Below are 21168 nucleotides of genomic sequence, written 5' to 3' on the forward strand. Positions count from 1 at the left end.
TACTAATATTATTATATTAAAGATGAAAATGAAATAAATACCGACGTCCGGTCCCCAGTGACCTCATTGTTGTTCATAAAGACCGTGTATAAAGACGTACTTATAGATCATGAATATAAATAGTCTGTGAATGAAAAAAGTGGGTTGGGACATGAACTGAGCAAGGTGGCACATTTAGAAGATCTTTGCAGCAGTAGTTCCTGACCAGACTTCCCTAAAACTGTCATTGCTGGCTTTGTGTGTGATCCTGTCCCCTTGTGTATCCGGTAAGTTTGATCATTTAAATTTGTAAACACTTGTTGTTCTTGTCAGCATCAGCTCATCTGTCTCATGCAGTCTGTGATGTTGGCTTCAAACCGAAAATAAAAGCAGTCCGTTATTGGTGCGATGCCAGTGAGGTTATTTTTTTTTAACGTTACCGTTTGTGTTTTAAACCTTTCACTAACACTATAACATGGGGGGGGGGGGGGGGGGGGGGTTCCACCTTATTTTTCTGTACGTGCAGTTCAGCAGCGCTCAGAACCACAGCCTCTGAAACGGAACTCAAGTTTAATCAACAACCTCTTACAACCAACGCTGAGCAGTGAATCGTCATAACTAATAACTAATTCTTTTATATGATATTTCCATCTCCTGTCCTTTAAATGTATGTTTTTTTTGTTTTTGTTTTTTTTAACGAGGAGCACTTTGTCAAGTCGAACAAGAAAAAAAAATAGCAACTTTGTTTATTTTTCTATTTTATCCTGCAATCTATAATAAATCACCCTTAAGACAGTCGTGTAAGGTAAATCATTTCTCTTTTAAATGGTTCCCTTTTCCCCTTTTTCTCTATGTGCAATTACAGCAGAGGAACAGAGAGGTGTGTGTGTGCATGCGTGTTGTAAACTCCGATTGGTGTTGAGAAACAGGACGTGAAACCTGAAGTCCACCTAAAGGTTGAGCCACAGTTGTTGTTTTTGTTGTTGGTGGTGGGGGTTTGTTGTTTGTTCGATTGTTTCCCACATTATCGCTAACTTTCCTAAACTATGTGTCTCTACATGCCTGCTGGAGGATTGACAGTGTTAGCAGAGCTGCTCTGGGCAGCGTTATGGCACGATAATCTTAAGGGAGAATAAAAAGTCGACACACATATCTCATTCCTGACGGAGGACTCTACCACTACACTTCTCCAGTGCATTCACAGAGTCGTTGCATGGTAAGACCTGGATGGGAAGTGGGCGGAGCCTTTTACCGTCATTTTATTACGGCGCAAAGTACAAACACCTGTGGACACACAATCCAACACCCCCACTTGTACACAGGTTGGGGAAAAACAATCCTCCGGAAAAAACATCTTACATTCCAAACACAAATACAGAGAATTTTTCTAACTTAGACTTTGAAACTGGTTTCGTCATCATATCTGCTACCATTGACTCAGTTGGACAGTAATCAATGAGCACTTTCCTTTCATGTACAGCTGACCTTATAAAATGATATTTCACATCAATGTGTTTACATCTTTGTCTGTTCACTGGATTTTTTGACAAAGCGATTGTTCCCTGATTGTCCTCCAATATCATAGGTATTTCATACTCAAACTCATCAAGATCTTGAATCAAATAAGTCAAATACATACATTCCTGAACTGTTGCTGCTAATGCCATGTATTCGGCTTCACAAGTTGATAGTGCTGTAGTTGACTGCTTTTTGGTTTTCCATGATATCAAAGGTGTGAATGTGAGTGCGAATGGTTGTCTGTCCCTGTGTGTTGGCCCTGCGACAGACTGGCGACCTGTCCAGGGTGTACCCCGCCTCTCGCCCTATGACAGCTGGGATAGGCTCCAGCGCCCCCCGCGACCCTGAAAAGGATAAGCGGAAGCGAATGGATGGATGGATGGATGGATCAAAGGACCATTTTCATTTAGGCTTACACAATAACCTGTCATACTGCGTCTATCAGAAACATCGGATGCCCAATCTGCATCACTGTATGCTTGTAGACCTAGTTTTCCACTTGAACATTTCCTAAAGCACAGTTCTTTATCTCGACTACCTTTTAGATACCTCAGAACATGTTTCACTGCTGTCCAATCATCAACAGTTGGCGCATTGAAATGTTGTGACAGTTTGCTGACAACATAGCTTAAATCAGGTCGCGTACAATAGCTCAGATAAATAAGACATCCTACCGCTTCACGATATCTCCTCACATCTGGTAATGTCTCGAATTTATCAGAATGAGTCCATTTCTGTTCACAGGGTGTTAACCTTGGCTTACAGTTTTGCATGTTAAATCTCTTTAAAATGTTCTCAATATATATTTTCTGTGACATTTTGACACATTCTTTTTCTTGAAGAAAATCTATTCCTAGAAAATGGTTAAGTTTCCCCAGATCTTTCATTTGGAATTTAGAAGAGAGCATTTCTTTCACGCCTGAAAGCACATTTTCATTGTTAGCTGCAATGAGTAAATCATCCACCCACACTATGATGATTACTTTTTCACTTTCAGTTTCTTTTGAATACACACAATGATCAGCAATATTTTGTCTAAATCCACAACGGCTTAAATAGTCATGTAAGGTTTGGTTCCAGTTACGACCCGATTGCTTCAGCCCATAAAGTGATTTCTTTAGTCTGTACACCAGTTTATTAGTCTCACTTGATTCTGTCTCAAAACCTTCTGGTTGTTGTATATATATTTCTTCATTTATTGGTGCGTGTAGATAGGCGGTTTTTACATCCATCTGGTGAACCAACATATCATCCTGAACCACTTTCTGCATCAAAACTCTCACACTCGATAAGTTAGCAGTCGGTGAAAAAGTCTCCTCATAATCAATTCCTTTTGTTTGACTAAAACCTTTAGCCACAAATCGAGCTTTATATCTGTCTGATCCGTCTGAGTTCTTTTTAACGGCATAAACCCATTTACCCCCCACTGCTTTCTTACCCTCTGGTTAAAGTAAATGTGTCATTCTCCTTAAGGGATTGGATTTCTTCATTCATCGCTCTTTCCCATTCTTTTGACTCACTTGACACAATAGCTTCGCTAAATGATGTGGGTATTTCACACAACAATCTGTAGCAATAATCAACACTGGTTTGCATCTGTTCATTTTCACACTCTTTCACATCCGTGATATAATCACTCAAATAATCAGGTCTCTTTCTGATTCTGGATGGATAACGTGTAGCTCCAGCATCTACTTTATCATCAGTTTTAACCTCGGACTCAGTTTGACTGCTTTCACTACCATCTGGAATATCCTCATCCTTCGTCTGTTTGGGTTCACCATCTTTTCTGGATTCATAAACCTCATCTTCATACATCTGATCACTCTGTGTTTGTTGATCCATTGTCGCGGGATTTAGTATTTTTATCAATCTGTGCTTTTCAACTTTCCCGGTTTTTGGGAAATAGATCAAATATGCTGGACTATTTTTGTCATATCCCAAGAAAACACCTTTGTCGCATCTTGGATCCAGCTTTCCCCTATTTTGTTTATAAGCATAGCACAATGATCCGAATTTTTTCATTCTAGAAAGATCAGGTCTTTTTCCAGTTAACATCTTATACGCTGTCTGACCTGTGCGTTTGTTAAAACATCGGTTCCGAATCACTCCCGCGGTTTGTACTGCATATGGCCATAAAGACTTTGGCAATTCGCTCTCAACTAACATGCATCTCGCCATGTCAAAAAGTGTACGCCAGTTCCTCTCTGCTGTTCCGTTTTGATGAGGCGAATATGGCGCCGAAGTTTCCTGCCTAATGCCGTGTCTACTTAATAAATCTCTGAACTGTCTGCTTGTAAATTCAGTTCCATTATCAGAACGAATGCACTTGATTTTCCCATATGACGCCACCTCTGCAATAAATCTTTCAGTTGCTTGAGTTGTATCACTTTTGCTTTTCAGATTATATACAAATGTTGCACCTGAATAATCATCAACAAACGACAAAACATACTTAAACCCTTCTTTCGAGTTCGGCGTAATCGGACCAGCTAAATCCGTATGTACCAACTCTAATGCTGCCCTGGCCTTTTCATCTGGTTCTCGGTTCCTAGTTTGAGTAAACTTCCCTTGTATACAGGCTTCACATTGCATGTCTTTGTTGATTTTACCCTTAATTTCCATTCCATCAACGACATTTTGCAGATTTTGAACATCCTCATAATTACAGTGTCCTAGGATTTCATGCCACGTTTGCATATCAAAACATCCATTACATTTCTCTTCAAACTCTTGCACAGTGTTTATAAAGAACAGTCTCTCGTGTTCATATATAGGGAATTTTGTTCCATCAACATGTTTAAGAAAACTGTCCCCGTGTTTGAAAACCACAGTGGCTCCGTTACTAGTAGCTGCTTTTACTGACAAAATGTCCTGTGGAAACGATGGAATGTAGAGTGCTTGTTTCAATGTTACCTTGTGACTGCGTCCTTTACTGTCAATCATACTTATCTCAGCATCTCCTCGCCGCTTTGCAGCTCCTCTGCTCCGCCTTCCGTCAGCCAACTCTACACAATGAGCCTCGGGTCGAAATGTGTCATCAAAAGTCTTAAAACTCTCGATCTTCGTAAAGATATGTGACGTCGCTCCCGTATCCACCAGTAGTTGGTTATTCAGCATCTCTTGGCCGCCGTCCGGGACCCTCTGGGGTTCGGAGCCCGTCCTGAACGCGTAGTCCTTCTCCACAACCCCTCTCGCTTCATCCCGTCTTAGCTTCCTTCTACAGATCGCATCTTTGTGTGTACTACTCCGGCAAAAACTGCACCATACTCTGGATCGGCACGTTCTTGCAGTGTGTCCCTTTAGTCCACATTTAAAACACACAATCTCATTATTCTTTGATCTTCGGTCATCTGCTCGCCATGAAGTAGAATCCTGGTCTAATTGCACTTTTGTCCTCATTACGTTGTCATCAGTTACAGCCGCACGCATTCTCTCGGTTTCTTCATAACTTCTGAGTTTTACTTTAAACTCTGAGAATGTGATTTTTGCTTCGCTCTGTGTAACGTGCACAATCAGGGGTTTAAACCTCTCTGGTAGACCTCTCATTATCATTGCGATCAGAAGTCCATCAGTTAATGACTCACCCGCATTTTTTAACGCTGTGATAATTGCTTCTGCTCGGATAATATAGTCCGTCACACTTTCATTCTTTTCATTTGTGAGAGAAGTAAGTTCGGTGTACAGACTTATGATCCTTGGCTTGCCCACTCCTGCATAATGACCTCTCAAAATTTTTAGGGCTTTCCGTCCGTCATCAACTGCATCTCTCATAACTAACGATAAACTTTTGTCATCCAGAAATTGTATCAACTCTGCATATGCTTCTGCATTTTTGTCATCATCTTCACCATCGGCTTCTTCATCACCCTCAGCCTTTAAGATGACATCTTTCAAACCTTGTAGTCTGAGATGACCAAGGAACTTCGTTTCCCATATCTCATATTTCCTTTCATCTCCATCAAACTGCAAACGGGAATATCGACTGCCCGACTCTGCCGTGCGTCTGCTCATGATGCACAAAAACGCTTACTCACTCAATCGTGCCAAACTTTTAACACCTGCCGGTAACCTGCGGCTTTCCAGGAAACGCTGCCCTTCCTTTGGCAGTTACGGGATCTCTAGGATCTCTTTCCTGCTGCTCTGGGCCCATAACCTGTTAGCAGAGCTGCTCTGGGCAGCGTTATGGCACGATAATCTTAAGGGAGAATAAAAAGTCGACACACATATCTCATTCCTGACGGAGGACTCTACCACTACACTTCTCCAGTGCATTCACAGAGTCGTTGCATGGTAAGACCTGGATGCCTTTTACCGTCATTTTATTACGGCGCAAAGTACAAACACCTGTGGACACACAATCCAACAGACAGGGTTCCTCCTGGCCTTGATATGACTTAAAATACATTGAATTTAGTTTTTTGTTTGCATGTAGCAACCTCTATCTAGTGCAGGTTGTGCTATTTCAACTATTGTCATTTCATTGTGCTTGGAAGTACTGAAAATTGCACACTGTTATTCTCCAGGCTACTAAAGAGGGCCTCCATAAAAGTCAGGGGGGGAAAGTGCCTTTCCCAGTAATATTTAAAGGTATCTAGGAGTCAAAATGAAAAGTGAGAACAAACTATGCGACAGTCAGCCAGGCAAGAATCAAAACAAAAGTATAAGGAGTACAAGACTTCAACTTTCAGGATATTAAGCAGATCTTGTCAGAAGATCATACAGGACTGGACTGAGGAAGGAGCACACACTGACACCACCCCTATACAAACTGTTAGCTGGTTAAAATATGACTCTTTTCAATGTAACAATTTCTTCTTCTGTTTAATGTTTTGCACAATAATTTCTTTGTTCTCTTTTCAGGTTGAACTCCCATCATACACTTCCACTTCTCCCTGTTATTGCTGTCATGAATGACTTTAACTTACTCTATGTTATACTCGGCATTGTCTTCTGGTGCTGTGTCTTCACCTGCAGCTGTCTGTGCAGGAGCGCTGCCAATCCAAACTGTAAGTACTCCATGGCCAACAGCTGATACTTTCTTTTGTGTGGACGTGTATGTGTGGCAGGGAATTTGTTAAGCATTGATTACGCTCTGCTGTGGATGTTAACATGGATGGCTGGAGATGCATTGAGCATTGTGATGTAAAGTCTCTGCGAACAGGTCTGCGCTGTCATAAAAACAAAGGTAGGCATGCCAGTGTACGCATGAACCATCGCACCCAATTGCATCAGAGAGCAACTTGGGGTCTTTCCAACCCCCCCCCCCCCCCCCCCCCCCCCCCCCAACCATCCATAAGGTTGAGTCCCTCAAATTTTCCTTTAGGAAATCTGCTCATATAATTCAGGACCAGACTAAGTCGAGAACTATTTCAAACCACGTCAGTTATGATCTGAAACATGTAAGGAGTCACTCAATTTTATGTTAAAGAACAGTATTTAAGCACAACAAGTGACAAGTAGTAAAGAAACCAGTACTAGTTGTATAAAAATGGCAGCCCAGTTCCTTTGAATGGAGGAATGTTCTCAGTTAGTGAATAGCACCATGTCAGAAAAAACGAGTCAAACACTGAAAAATAAAAGAGATACTGGATTTTACATCCTGTCTGCATGATAAAATATACACAAAACTGAAATATCAGTCACACTCAAACAGATGAAGTATGTCTGCAAACTCTGAGAACAAGCTCACCCTGACCCACATCACTCCTAATAGTTATCGACAGCTTGTACGCAGGTGAAGATGTTGAGCAACGTGCTGTTGCACATTTGTAGGTCACCTGCATGAGAACAGGGTTGAAACGCTACCCTTGAAGTCTGTTGGCTCACCCACCACATGACTTTCATTACTGCAGAGGTTTGCTCTGACAAGAAACACAAGAACTGAGACACAGAGCACAAACTGATCTAACGTGTCAAAATCACAGCATCATACAGAGGGTAATAACATACATACAGAGGATTTGCTAACTTTGCTGAGCTGTGAAGTTCCTCATTTGACATTAAGGTTCTTTTTGACTAAACCTTTGCTTTTTCAGTGACCTCTTATGGTGCTTCAAAACAGCTGTGTGGGTGCAGCAGTCGTTTGTTGTGCGTGTCTATTTTTTTCCCTTCTTCTGTTAAATGTCATCAAAATACCACAACCAATAATTCAGTTCATCATACACTTATTTTATACCTATGGGAAATATGGAAACTGCCGTTTATATCTGTTCATCCTGTATTCACCACACTCAGTAATTACTGAAAGTCATCCTGAAAAATTCACTATTTTCTCTCAAATTCTGAAAAATTCTGAATAAAATTCAGATGTGAACTAACAGATGAAATTTAAAAAAAAAAAAAAAAGAAATGGAAATTTGTGATTTGTGGCTGTTTTTTTTTAAGGAAGTAAATTGCCAGAGACTGTGTGGGGAAATTGGAACCAATGCTGACTTCAGTATTTCCACTGAAAGCAACAAAATGATAGAACATTTTCACTTTGGTTTATTAAAACACCCACTGAGCTAGCATTGATGCTGCATTCACTATAAACCCTCCATAGTGAGCTTTATTTATTTTTCCCAGAATATAAATAGAAATGACAGGTGTGAACATACTGTGTGCTATGCTTAGTTGTGGTTTCTGCTGTTTCTTTTTTAATGCTCCTGCAAATGAATTGTGGTCAGTGCAAAGGATGAACAGCTCTGCCTCTGAGCAGCAGACGTTCCAGTTTGTCTTGAGCATCTTGTTTCTTCTGCCCCGCTGTTAAACCTTTGCTGTTCATTCTTTAAGATAACACATAAGAGTTGATCTTAGTCGATATTTATGTGTAGATGTCCATCAGCAAACAAGGCTATTTAAAAATCTTCACAGCTTTAGAACATAACAAAATGTGATGAATTCTTCTTTGTTATGAGCTTTTCGAAATGTTTGCCTCATACATTAATATATTTGTAACCTTGAAACTCTTAACTTTCTTAACTAGGCAATATCAGATAAATGTTATTTACAGGAAGTGGTTGTGATGACTGATGTTGTGTTGAAAACAACCTCTTTCCCCACCAGTTTTGTTTTCTTGGTTCATGCTTTCATTTTCACTGTACTTAAACACAGATGAATTCATATTTTGAGTATGATAATAAAGAATCCCCAGTGTTTCTCTGATTCTCTACACACTTAACCCTTACATGATGTTCTTATTGTATGTCTTCATAATATGAATTCCCTCCTAATAAGAGTATACAATACATTTTGAACTGTAGATCAATTCATAAGGTCTAAATAGCCTATTTGATGTGAATATATAAATGATAAATCCTTAATTTATGTTTCAGAGAGCTTATTTAGATTGTGAAAATTCAAATGGGTTTGTTTTGTCTGTAAGCGTCAGGAACTGATATTCCATGTTAACTAACATATTCTTCTTTCTATTAATCAAACAATCGGCTTTAAATTAAAATATGCAATCCTATACCAGTCTACATACTTCAAAACTACATAATCATAAAGACAAAAACACGTTTGGTTGTGCAGGATCTCAGTCATCCTGGTCACAGTAGTCCAAGGGGCTTGGAAAGAAAGTTTTCCAAACTGTTTTGTGAAGATGTTTCCGCTCTCATCCAAGAGGATTCTTCAGTTCTAAAACCAAAAGGTGGAGCAGGTAACTCTGGTGGGGGTGCCCCTCAGGACGGTTGTTGACCCACTATTAATCATGTGCATCATCACATGAGCAAAGGTGTAAAAAAGGTTTCCGTCGTTATCACCAGAGGTTTCGGGTGAAAGCACTATGAGACCTTGCCTCATCCTGTCATGTGGTTTACTGAGGTCACCTGATGCAAGATGTCAGGGTTGAAGCGCGTTGAAGGGATGTCAAAACTGCATTGCGGGTGGCAGAGTTTGGTTTTGTAAGCCACCCACTCTGTTCAAAGATGGTCGCTCACAGTGGACGTAGATGGCCTCTTTCACTCATCTTTCAAACCATCTGTCTTCTCTGTGCAGCATGTCAACACTGGCATCCTCAAAAGAGTGACCTTTGACCTTTAGATGCAGAGTCTTGTACTGTTGAGGTGTCTCTTTTATTTTGTGCCATGCATTTATGCAGTGGCTGTTTGGTTTCTCCACTCCTCGCTGCACTGCACAGCATACACTATGTTGTTTAGCTTGTGTTTTGGAGTCTTGCCCTTGGGATCAATCTGTTTTTGTCTGAGGGTGAGGCTTGATTTGAAGTGCACTGGGATGTCATGCTTGCAGTTTCTCTGACAAACCTGCTACATAAGGAATGACAGTGTTGTTCCGTATGTAATGTGATTATTTCTGTTGTTATAACCACATGTTTTAAGAACTTTCTGTACCCATGTGTTTCTTTTCTTTCCCTTCTGGCTCAGAGGGAATCTTTTCTGCCCGGTGTTGCAGGGTCCTGATTACCCTGAGTTTGTGTTTCAGAGGGTGGTGCGAATCAAAAAAGAAGGTTCTGAGTTGGTTTAGAACATATAACAAAGTAAATACTGCCGGGTCATTAAACATCTATCCATAAGTTATCTCTTTCACTTCCAAGTTTTTTAGGAAGTCCAAAAAGATTCCCAGGCCTTTTTAAAGTTATTTACTCCAGTGGGAGAAGTGGTATCATTTGTCTCATTAAGTGCATAACACTTGATCTGTGAGTGCTTTTTCCTAAACAATGCTGTTGTCTTTCTGACATTAAACAACTGGAGTTTCTTTATGTTTGTTGATTTTTCATATATTTGTGTACAAAAAGAAAGAATAGCGGAATTTCTTTTGAGATAATTTTGACCCATTACAGCAGCCTTTTCCCCAAATTTTTCAATCTTTGACGCTGCCAAACATAGTAAAGCTAGCATGTATTTGCTGTGTATGTCTGATATTATTATATTATGAGGATTTAACCTGACATGAGTTGCATATGTTTACATTAATCATTTATAATTTATTAATTTGAGGTCTGTATTCATAGTCAGAACAAAAGCTGAGATTTCTGTTTCCTTGACCTTTGTTCCATGCATTTAACTCCTAATGTGTACAAGAAGAACTGGATATAAACAGATTTTAAAAACATAAACAGGATATAAAATTAGTAGAATTTTAAACAGTCTTTCATCATCTTTATTTCTGTGAGTGTTGAAGAATGTTTATGGAAGCAATTTTTCCCCCTCACACCTGAATAATTCAGATCATAGCTGTATTATTCAATACACATAAAACAACCCAAGCTATAAATAACTTAGAAGTACCACATTTCTCATGTATTGTTATTTGTTTGCTTACAGCTGAGGTGGCTGCTGCTACCCACACCTTGGTCACTGCCACACCTCAGCAGTATCCACAGCAGTACCCTCAGTACCCAGTACCCCCTCAGTTCTATCAGAGAGTGCCCTACCAGCCAGTACCAGGGCACCCTGGTTACCCAGCTATGCCTGGCAATCAAGCTGTGCTCATGACCATACCACTCAGCCATGAACAGCCATTTACGCCACCACCATCGTATCAGGATGCAAGTGAGTGTGGATTTGAACACTATCTATCGATCTATCGATCTATCGATCGATCGATCGATCTAAAATATATTTTTTAATGATTTATTATTATTCTAAGCAATCAGTTTGTTGAATGCTGCAAGGCTTACACAGAGTTCTTGCAGAAATGCACTGCACACCAACCTTGAGTAAATGGTGTCAAAGGTCTGCAGAGTTATTTTGCATTTTCTGCTCTTCTGAGTAACTGTAATCAGACACTAGAGTGGACATTGCTGCTAGATAATGTTGATTCTTACATTACAGATCTTATGGCATTTTCAATCTCATGCCAACTTCTCTTTTTCCAGTTGGTCCCACCTATCCTCTGCAACCAATCAACCAATCTTCCAGCCAGCCAGAGTGCCCTTCAAAGCCTCCAGCCCAGCCACAGTCCAATGCTCTAACTGACAGCTCAGACTTCCTCGCCAGCTCGGCAAACAACCAGGAATTTGTTCTGCCATATAGGCTGGATACTTAGTGTATCAATCAGACAGAAAAATTTTACCACCTGTTGTTAATTCATTATTTAATTCAATTTGACAAACTAAGCCTTGTACACAGGGAAAGTTGTTGTTTGTTATGTTTTTTGTGTTCACATGGACAGAAGACTTCCCTGCTAAGGCGTTTATTTTTTTCCCCATCTTATAGCCTCATTTCCAAAATGGTTGGAAACGCTGTACAAAATGTAAACAATTACTGAATGCAGTGATGTGCAAATAACATAAAGATCACATTTAAAACAATACAAAGACTTTGAGACTTTTTTCAAGAGAAATATCAAAGTGCTAACAAAAAAATAATTTGTAGTGATTACACAGGACACAGTCTCTGTATCATTGAAGCTTGATTTTTTTTAACCTAAATTTAATTTTTAGTCATAGAAGTGCTTCACTAAACACGTGACGTGGCTATAGAGCCAGCTACAAATAAAGACAGGTCATTTTCAAACTCCCAAAATATATTGAGGTTGAACATGCAGTTTGGGGGTCCTCTAGTGGCTGTGGCAGCTCTATTCATCTGCATAGTCCCCATATAAAGACAAGAATGATCCTGGAGTTTTGTGTATTTATATGGTCTCCACAGTCACCAGATCTCCACCCAACAGAAGACCTTTGGGATGAATTTGTAGCAACTGTGTGACGCCATTGTGTTAATATGGGCCAAAGTCTCAGAGGAATGCAGCACCTTGCCAAGTCTGTTCAAAAATGGGCGGTGAGTGTGTGATCACCAGTTTCTGTTTGTGTTTCTATGATGTTACTGAACACAGATTTAACAGATGTTGTACTGTAGCCTAACAGTCTTGGGGATATTCTACAGTACCTAAGTGATACATGAAAACATTTTAGAGAAAGTGCATGGTGTGCTGTCTGGTAAATGGCCTGTATTTGTATAGCGCTTTACTAGTCCCTAAGGACCCCAAAGCGCTTTACACAACCAGTCATCCACACACTGGTGATGGTAAGCTACGTCGTAGCCACAGCCATCCTGGGGCGCACTAACAGAGGTGAGGCTGCCGGACACTGGCGGCACGGGCCCTCTGACCACCACCAGTAGGTAACGGGTGAAGTGTCTTGCCCAAGGATACAACGACCGAGACTGTCCAAGCCAGGGCTCGAACCGGCAACCTTCCGATTACAAGGCGAACTCCCAACTCTTGAGCCACGATCGCCCCGGATGGTGTTTCATCTGAAATTGTAAAAGCAAAATCTATGCAAAATAAAGGCATTCTTATAAATGACTACCTACAAACGCTTTTTCTCAGTAAGAAGCGTGACCGAGCTATTTTGTGCTAATGATTTTTCAAGTCATTTTCTTTTTTTCCCCTCTTTTTACACAAAATTAGAAATGAAACAGCACATAAACAAAAGTCCACTTGTATACATTTTAATAAGTTCAAACAACATCAAAGATAAAAGAGTTCGTGTTGTGAGAATGTCAAAAATAAGGTTCAATGGCAGCATTTATTTTTTTAAAAAGGCACCCCAAACCATTTTGGATCATTTGAGTCAACAGCATTCACGATGACAGTTATTTACAGTTAGAAAGCAGAAACGTATATTTGGAGGCAATGTAAATTACACACATGCTTTCGCAGGTAATGTGCCTGGAAGGCACAATGGTTTCTTCTATTTAATGTGTGCAACATACTTGTATTATTATAAAAAACAATATTGTTGATGTTAATTAAGTTGATTTTGATTTTTTTTAAACTATGAGTGGTTGACTTTCCAGCATAAATCCTCCAGTGATAAAACTCACACACTTTCATTTTGTTCCCATGAACTTACACAGTACAGTAAAAAACTCATTTTAATTCTTTTACTTAGAAACTATTAAAATGCACCATAACATTCCTACAAATACACAAACCAAGTTAGTCTAGATCTTGATTCGAAGTACATACTTCCAATTCAGCCGAGTTCACAAACGCTGATTGAGGCACTTATATGTGCACTATCCAGCCTAGGGTGGTGGTGCAGTCTGAGGTTGGAAGGCTGTGCTAGCAGGTGGTGCATCAGGCTGCTGCTGGTCCAGAGGTTTCAGAGGGTATGTCGGCTGTGCATGGGTGAATTCAACCTGGCCGTAAGGCATCAGCTGTGAACTGTAGGCAGAACCAACTGGAAACAGAAAGTGAACTAAGCATGAGAACAAACATACTGAAAATGATTTGACACACCTGCACAAACAACAACTGCAATTCTGCAACACAACAATAAATATGACGCAGCAGCATTTCCACCCTATTATCTTATTACAAATATTTTGAAAAAAATAAAATATACAAAATGTATTTGTGATATCTGCAAATAAAATGTTTTTTTGTTTCTAGAGAGTGGCATGTGTAATAAGTTATCTTATCCTAAAACCCCTGTTTCCTAAAGAAATCTACAACCCTAAAATATCTTTTTATTTTGGACATTTATGCTAAGACATTTATGAGATCTTTGAATTCAAAATCTGATTTTTTTTCTTTTTTCTTCATTTTTGGTGTTTGTCAGGGTGTTTCCATTAGTATTTACACAGATGCAAAGTTTTCTCACTTGCTTCCAGGTGGTCCCAGTGGGAATGGCTGTCCATGATAGGGCGATGTGGACATGGCTCTGAGCTGGGTAATCATACTGAGCTGCAAAGCAAGGGCTGAAGAGTTGCTGACTGGTAGGGCACTCCCTGGGAGGGTCCAGGTAATGCAATCGGCTGCTGGGGGTACTGCTGAGGAGTGGTGGTGACCACTGTAGTGTGGGTATTGTCGGCTACCACAAGTACAAGAAAACAGAAAATGTAGAAACATGTCACCTGTTGTCCAAAAAGCTTTCAATGTGGATTATTATTTATAAGTAATTTTCTCAGGAAGAAAGACTGAATACCAATGAAAGAAAATACAGCAGCAAATGGTGCGATTTTGACTTATTGCATCAGTTGAGTCATTTATCATCATCTCCTTGAGGTTTGCATCAAAGAAACTAACAATGACATGATTTGTTCATGAGATACACAGAGATTCATACTTTTTGAAGAAAATCATCCATTAACCATCATTATAATCAGAGTGTAAACCCATCTCTGTGAAAGTACAGTGCAAATTATCAACCCAACCACACTAGATTTGAAATAACAGTAACAATCGTCTGGGAAGACAGACAGTACTCAACAGGATCAGTTTATTGCTGGCTGTGGTCTTGAGATTTGAGAGAAGAAGAAAAAAAAAATACATAAGCACACTGTTGTGGTTTAATAGAAAAACTGATAACAACCAAAAACACCCACACAGCTGTTTCGAAGCACCTTGAAGCACTGAAAGCAGACCCAGATGTCAAGTAACGACATGGCCCTTAAAGTGAAACGAACAAAGCGGCATCAGCGTGCGTATCCCACAGGCTGATGGCACGCTCAGTCGTCAACCTGTGGGTTACGCTCTCACAAAAAGAAAATTACTGAAAATCAAAATGTTGTTTAATAAGCCAAACCAGGACAAATGTCAAATGAACTTGACAACTCACTGTATATTGTAGTTTGAAACATTAGAACAGGTTGTGTTCGGTGTCTCAATTCCTTTATTACAAAATCATTGGTAAAACATTGCTGTTGCTTCATGTTGGCAGTCATTGCTGAAATGTTTCAAACAATGCAACTTGTCACCATAAAATTAGAAGTTTCTCCCAATGCTGTGATAAGGTTTATGAGTAGTAATGAATGTATGAAATGTATGAAATAATGAATGTAGCAGAGATGAGTTTAGATGCTGTTATGGATCTGTAGCTCAGGGTATCTACTAACTGGAAGGTTGGGGGATCAATCCATGGATGCTGCATGGCAAAGTATCCTTAGCAAAGATACTCAACTCCACTTGCTTATTTTTATATGAACCAGCAGCAGTTCAAGTTGATTCAGGAGGTAAACAAAACAGTGTGCTGAAATGTCTCCTGATAAATGAACATGAAACTTTCTATCAGTGAATGATGATTATAATGCTGTTGTCTTAGTTGTCTTTTTAATCTCTGATAGACGATGGACAGAATATTAAGTTTTGTTAATTAAAGCAATTCTTAAAAAGTCAAATGTTGTCATGTAAGCACTTTTTTTTTAGGTTTTATCTGATCTTTTAGCCACTAAATATTAATAAAATGAGGAGCCGCGCCAATAAATCGATATCTGAAAATCAATAAATCTCAGAAAAAAGTCAAATTTGAGACCCTGAAACATTTTAAACAACAAGGCAGTCAAACTTGCACAAAATAACAGCCCGCAACTCTATATTTAAGGCCTTGATTATCCTTCCCATGTCTGCAAGGCCCTTTGGATCTGACGTACACAATCTGATGTAAATTCCATCATAGGACAGTGAGCATGAGGGTCCATGTGGACATCCGTGTGCCTGCCAGTTTTCTATGACTGCACAGACTTGTCTGCAGAGACTTTAAACTCAACTAACACTTGGGTGACCATTCAGTCTGAGTCCACATAAGAGTCCAATACTCAGGATTTAAAGGATCACTCTAAAATAAGGAAGTATCAGTTGTTAGTGGTGGAGTACTTACGCCGTGGCTGTCGGAACCTCTTGTACAGGCAGCAGGAGGGAAAGACAGCAGCTGATGAGGTTGAAGATTAACGTAAAGGGAAAGAAAGCGAACACTACAGCAATGGCAGTGGGTAAAGTGAGTGTGTGAACATTGTTCAAACTTAAAAGGAATCAAAGAAGCGATTATGCAAAATCTTACACAGAAAAAAAAACAGTTTTGAGTCATTTGTTCACCAGTTTCTGCACTTTTAAGATCTTTCCAGAATTATAATAATAATAATAATGGATTGGATTTATATAGCACTTTTCAAGGCACCCAAAGCGCTTTACAATACCACTATTCATTCACTCTCATATTCACACACTGGAGGCAGCTACAAACAATCCAAACAACCAAAGTGCGATAAAAACATATTGAAAACACTGAAGTTACAAAGGATCCAGTTACAAATGTGACGAATATGAACAATTAATTCAAACAGAGGATACATGCATATTCAACAGAGTCATATTTTAACCAAGTAACAACTTGTATAGGGCAGTACGTGCGCTCCCTCTGACCATCAGTCCAGTCTTGACTGATCACACACACACACACACACTTTATATTTTTTTCCTCACTGAGTGTGGTTTTTGTTGTTTTGTGTTGTTATGTTATGTTAGTTTAAATGTTCAAAAATAATAAAACTTTGATTGTTTAAAAATAGTTATATTCATTATATTTATACAAAATTAAACTTCCAAATGATGATTATTATAACCTTTAAAGATTTGTATTTCTTTATGCCTGCTGCTTTACATCGTATATAATGGGTTTGCCTGTACTTAATCACCTGGCAACTTGAGTTACCATAGCTTATTGTCACGGTTCGGGGCAGCGGCCGTGTGAAGAGTGGAAGGAGGACTCAAACGCAGCACTATTTCAGACGTGAAGGGTGATTTATTGACAATACTGAACATAAAGTGGAGATGGCAAACAGAACTAAGGACGAACTAAACTGGGAGAAACTACACAAAGGAGTGGCAAACCTGAACATGAAGGGAGAACAGCAGGGAGAGCACGCAGGGAAATTCACCGGGTATGAACACAGACGACGCGACGAGGAGCAGAGGAAAACACACACTATAAGTACACAAAGAGACACTGGGAAATCACACACAGGTGGGGGAAACAGCTGGACCTGATTAACCTGACGAGACAGGGGAACACTAACACCAGGGACCAACAGAGGGAGCACAAACCCAGAACCCAGTGTCTAAAATCCCAAACACAAACCATCCCAAAACAGCCATGAATAATAATGAAAGTAATAACAATAAAGAACATAAACACAAAGTCACTGAGTCATGGCCGCAGGACCATGACACTTATAGCATTAGAAAATACCCAGACATTGACACTGGTTAACATTCAGTGTGTCCGTGTGAGTATTATGTTTAAATGACTGCATTAAACAAACTATTTATTATAAGATTTAAAGCACAAAACTGCAACTTAAAACAATAATAATAACACGGTAGCGGCCTGTTTAGTATTGGTATGAAGATGACATCACACACTGATTGTCTGTGATTTATCTAATGCAATGTACAGATTAAAATAATCAAACTTACTGGATACACGAGGGGACAGGATCACATAGAGAGTGAACACAACAATATGGGACACCACCGGTGGCATGGTTACTCCCGCATTCCCCAAACCAGTAAAGGAACTGGGAATCTACTGCGATACTCTTAGAGGAAAGGTTTGATTTGATGTTCGGTCTGATCGTTAACTCGGTTCATTTTCCAGCCCACTGGCAGACTTTCTTCATTCACAAGTTATCATACATCATTCACCCGTAACTGAAGTGCAAAGGTGATCAAATGTCACACTGCGGCTCTTATATTGTTTTCAGCTTTCCTTTCTTTTTAAAGCGCAACATTTTGGGAAGAGAACATTTAGATGAATCATGCATAAACTAAAAGTTTGTGGCGCGCATTTGAATGCAAAAAAGTATGTCTTATGTTGACTGCGAGATTTGTGATAGAGTGATTTGTTAAAATCGCACTCCTGGGTGGACTGCTTATTAAATATGTTTACGGTGGCTCAGGATTCAGAGTGGGTTGTCTACTACTCCAAAGGTTGGAGTTTTTACATCTATAAGATGAAACGTCCCTAAACAAGACATGAACCCGTCCGGGTTTGCGTGTGAGCGCTAAAATGTGTCTGTGGATACAGTTTGAAGTTTTAAGAGTGCTAGGTCAGAGTAAGAAAACATAAGCTTCAGTTCATTTACAATTAAATGAATAAGTCCAATTAAACTAAGAGAATTAAACTAACTAACCTTAAAAACTGGTAGAGTAGGTAGAAGATTAGTTACCTGAGTTAGCTAATGTAGCAAACAATTATATGATTTAGAAGTATCAAGGCAAAGCGTGTAATTGACCTGTTGGTCCACCAGGGGACGTCGTGCGGACGTGATATTGGGCTGGATTTTGAAATTATTTTAGCTGGGATGTTTGTCCGCTTGCGCTGAATTGTCAGCTAAATTAGCATTAATATAATATGTTTATTGGTGATGTGTTCATTAAACCTGTCCAGGGATTGCAGATAGAAATCAGCTATCAGCTAAATCAGGTACAATTTTCTTTTAGAAGGTTAATGTTTGTTGTACATGATCCCTGACGAATAAAGAGGAAAATAAAATTAAATGAAAAGTATTTTTGATAGCTATCATGTGGATGATGAATGGATGGATGAATGTCATTACATCTGGCACTGACTCGCTGCTGATAGCGAAAACATTCTTAACCTGTTAGTTGAGCTCTAATCACCCTGAGAGTTGTCAGGTCCACATGCAGCATGCATGCAGTTTACATTACCTGCATTCAGGTGAACTGTAGTGGAGTCCAGTCCACTATTGCCACCTATAGTGCCATAGCTTACAACCAGATTAAAACTCGGTCTATGACGGCGTTTTAATACCCATTTAATACTTATCTGCAACTTTCAATAATTTTCTGTTTCTACTTCTTATATATTTCTGGCTTACATCAGTCAGAAAACACGTAGGTATAATTATGACCACAGAGTTTTATAAATCACTCATCCTATTATTCTTATTATGATTTTCAAATCAAAGTTATTTCATAACAAAGAATACATGTTTCAGGTTGTAATATTGTGCTTGTGTTAACAACATCACATAACTTTCCAGTGTTTTTGCTTTGAAAATAAATGTGAATCTTAAATGTTAAACATTGGGGGCATGGCATTTTTATGTTGCATTAGTGAACCTGCAGTCAGCTGGGACAATCATCCAGTGTTTGTAAAGAACACCTGAGGAAAAAATGGATGACTGAGATTTCATGTTTACTGCCTGGCTCAGAGCGCAGACTGCTCAGTGTCATTGTAAATGTTGGTACAAATAAAAGCTTTGAACTGTACTGATTTGCATGGATGGATGGCATTCATTTTATTGGTCATTCCCAGGGAAGGCGAGTTTAAGTAACTGTTTTGGTACATTTAAATAAGACAGTTTGACATAAGTACAGGTATGAGGGTAAAACTTTAGGAAACACTGCTAAAGTCAAAATAGATCAGCAGAGGGCAGCAAAACATCGCAACCATAAATCTGAAGTGAAGATGAAAAACCTCACAGATCCAGAGGGCAGAGACAAGTGTAAATTCTTTAGAGTAAGAAATTTGAAATTATTTTTGCTATTATTGTTGTTCTGAGTAAAGCGTTTTTTTTCTCCACATACACTTGTAGTCTGTCTGTGAAGGTTCTCGGTCATCCAGGTCATCGTAGTCAAAGGAGCTTGCAAAGAAAAGCGTCTGGACTTCTTTAAGTTGCTTGAAGACGTTTCACCTCTCATCCGAGAAGCTTCTTCAGTTCTAAGGTCAAATGGTGGAGAGTCCCAGATATAAACCTAGTGGGAGTATCCCCCCACAGAGGGACAAAAGGACCCCCTGATGATCCTCTAGTCGCCTGAGCCAAGGTGTGAAACTGGGTGTGGGGGAGTCCAGACGCTTTTCTTTGCAAGCTCCTTTGACTACACTTGTAGTCAGCACCAGTACAGCCACAATAGGTGATTATAAACAATGGGAATTACAGTTCCTATAAAAAATAAAGCTCATTTAAGTCTTAAAGTCTTTTTGATCACTATTTCTTTGCCAGTACTTGATGCTGAAATACTATGTGAAACTGAGATTCTGAGTTTTTCACTTACAGTGTATGAGAAAGAATGGCTCAGATATATAAAATTTGTGGTAGATTTCATAAAGATGGTGACTTCCAATGGGGTTAAAGCTTTTCTAAATCTTACTTTTGTGCAAAATCAGTCAACTTTTTAAGTATTTTTAATACATTTTGACCCATAATTATGTGCAGGCAGTCTTTATGCCTTAATTACAATTACAATTAAAGTAAATTTAAGTAATTCTTCAAAATCACTGCCCAACTAAGGTCCAACTGAATACATTTAAATATAACTCTCATGCTTCTAGTAGGGCTTTGCAGGTAATATGAAGAGGAACCCTACGGCTCCCTCTTCCCCCAGCACACCAACCTGATCTCATGGCATTTCATTAAAGATTCAAAAAAATGTATTGACTCATGCTCATGGACACAAATTTTCATTTACGTTTGTACTAACTGAAAGCCCCATAAATACTTTCAGTTCAGGCCACTGCAACAAAATAAGGAGACACATGACAAAGAGCTGACAACTCGCAAAACACATGATAAATGTCACAAAAGAATCATAATGTACCTTCAGGGCCTTCATCATACAACTTTTAAAACATCATCCACCAACTCATGTGAGTGTCTCTTATATCATCTGAGATTAATTTGTGTGTAGCCCACATTAATCAGCCACAGATTTTTGCTGTAGCTTTGGGTGTGGCATTGCAAAAATCAAAAGATAAACAAAAAAAGTAAAGCAACAAAAGAAGCAGAATGATAATTGAATTAAATCCCTCCAAACTCCAGATTAAGTGATAGGCTGTTACTACAAGAGAAGCAAACATAAAACATTTTCAGCCATAGTTTCAGGCATAACATAAGCTGTGGCATAGACCCAAATATCCTTTAGAAAAGCCAAGTGGAGAAATACTCCCACGTTTCAGTTACAACGGCTCTTTTCCATGAG

General features: G+C 39.3%; 1 protein-coding gene across 2 annotated transcripts; it reads left to right on the forward strand.

Moving 5' to 3' along the window:
- The first annotated feature begins 159 nt into the window (after positions 1-159).
- LOC146574525 (uncharacterized) lies at positions 160-11758 on the forward strand. Of its 2 annotated transcripts, none has more exons than XM_085274251.1 (4): positions 160-266; positions 6361-6506; positions 10764-10991; positions 11318-11758. In XM_085274251.1, the coding sequence occupies exons 2-4, from the start codon at positions 6407-6409 to the stop codon at positions 11485-11487; spliced, it is 498 nt and encodes a 165-aa protein (XP_085130377.1). In that variant the 5' UTR covers positions 160-266; positions 6361-6406; the 3' UTR covers positions 11488-11758. The 2 variants fall into 2 exon arrangements, with proteins under 2 accessions (XP_085130377.1, XP_085130376.1); XM_085274250.1 differs by lacking the exon at positions 160-266 and adding an exon at positions 5042-5790.
- Positions 11759-21168: the final 9410 nt, after the last annotated feature.

The sequence above is a fragment of the Mchenga conophoros genome, linkage group LG5 (assembly GCF_057382185.1).
Source record: "Mchenga conophoros isolate Kocher_MC1m ecotype Shallow Benthic linkage group LG5, M_conophoros_male_GT1.1, whole genome shotgun sequence".
Classification (NCBI taxonomy): Eukaryota; Metazoa; Chordata; class Actinopteri; order Cichliformes; family Cichlidae; genus Mchenga; species Mchenga conophoros.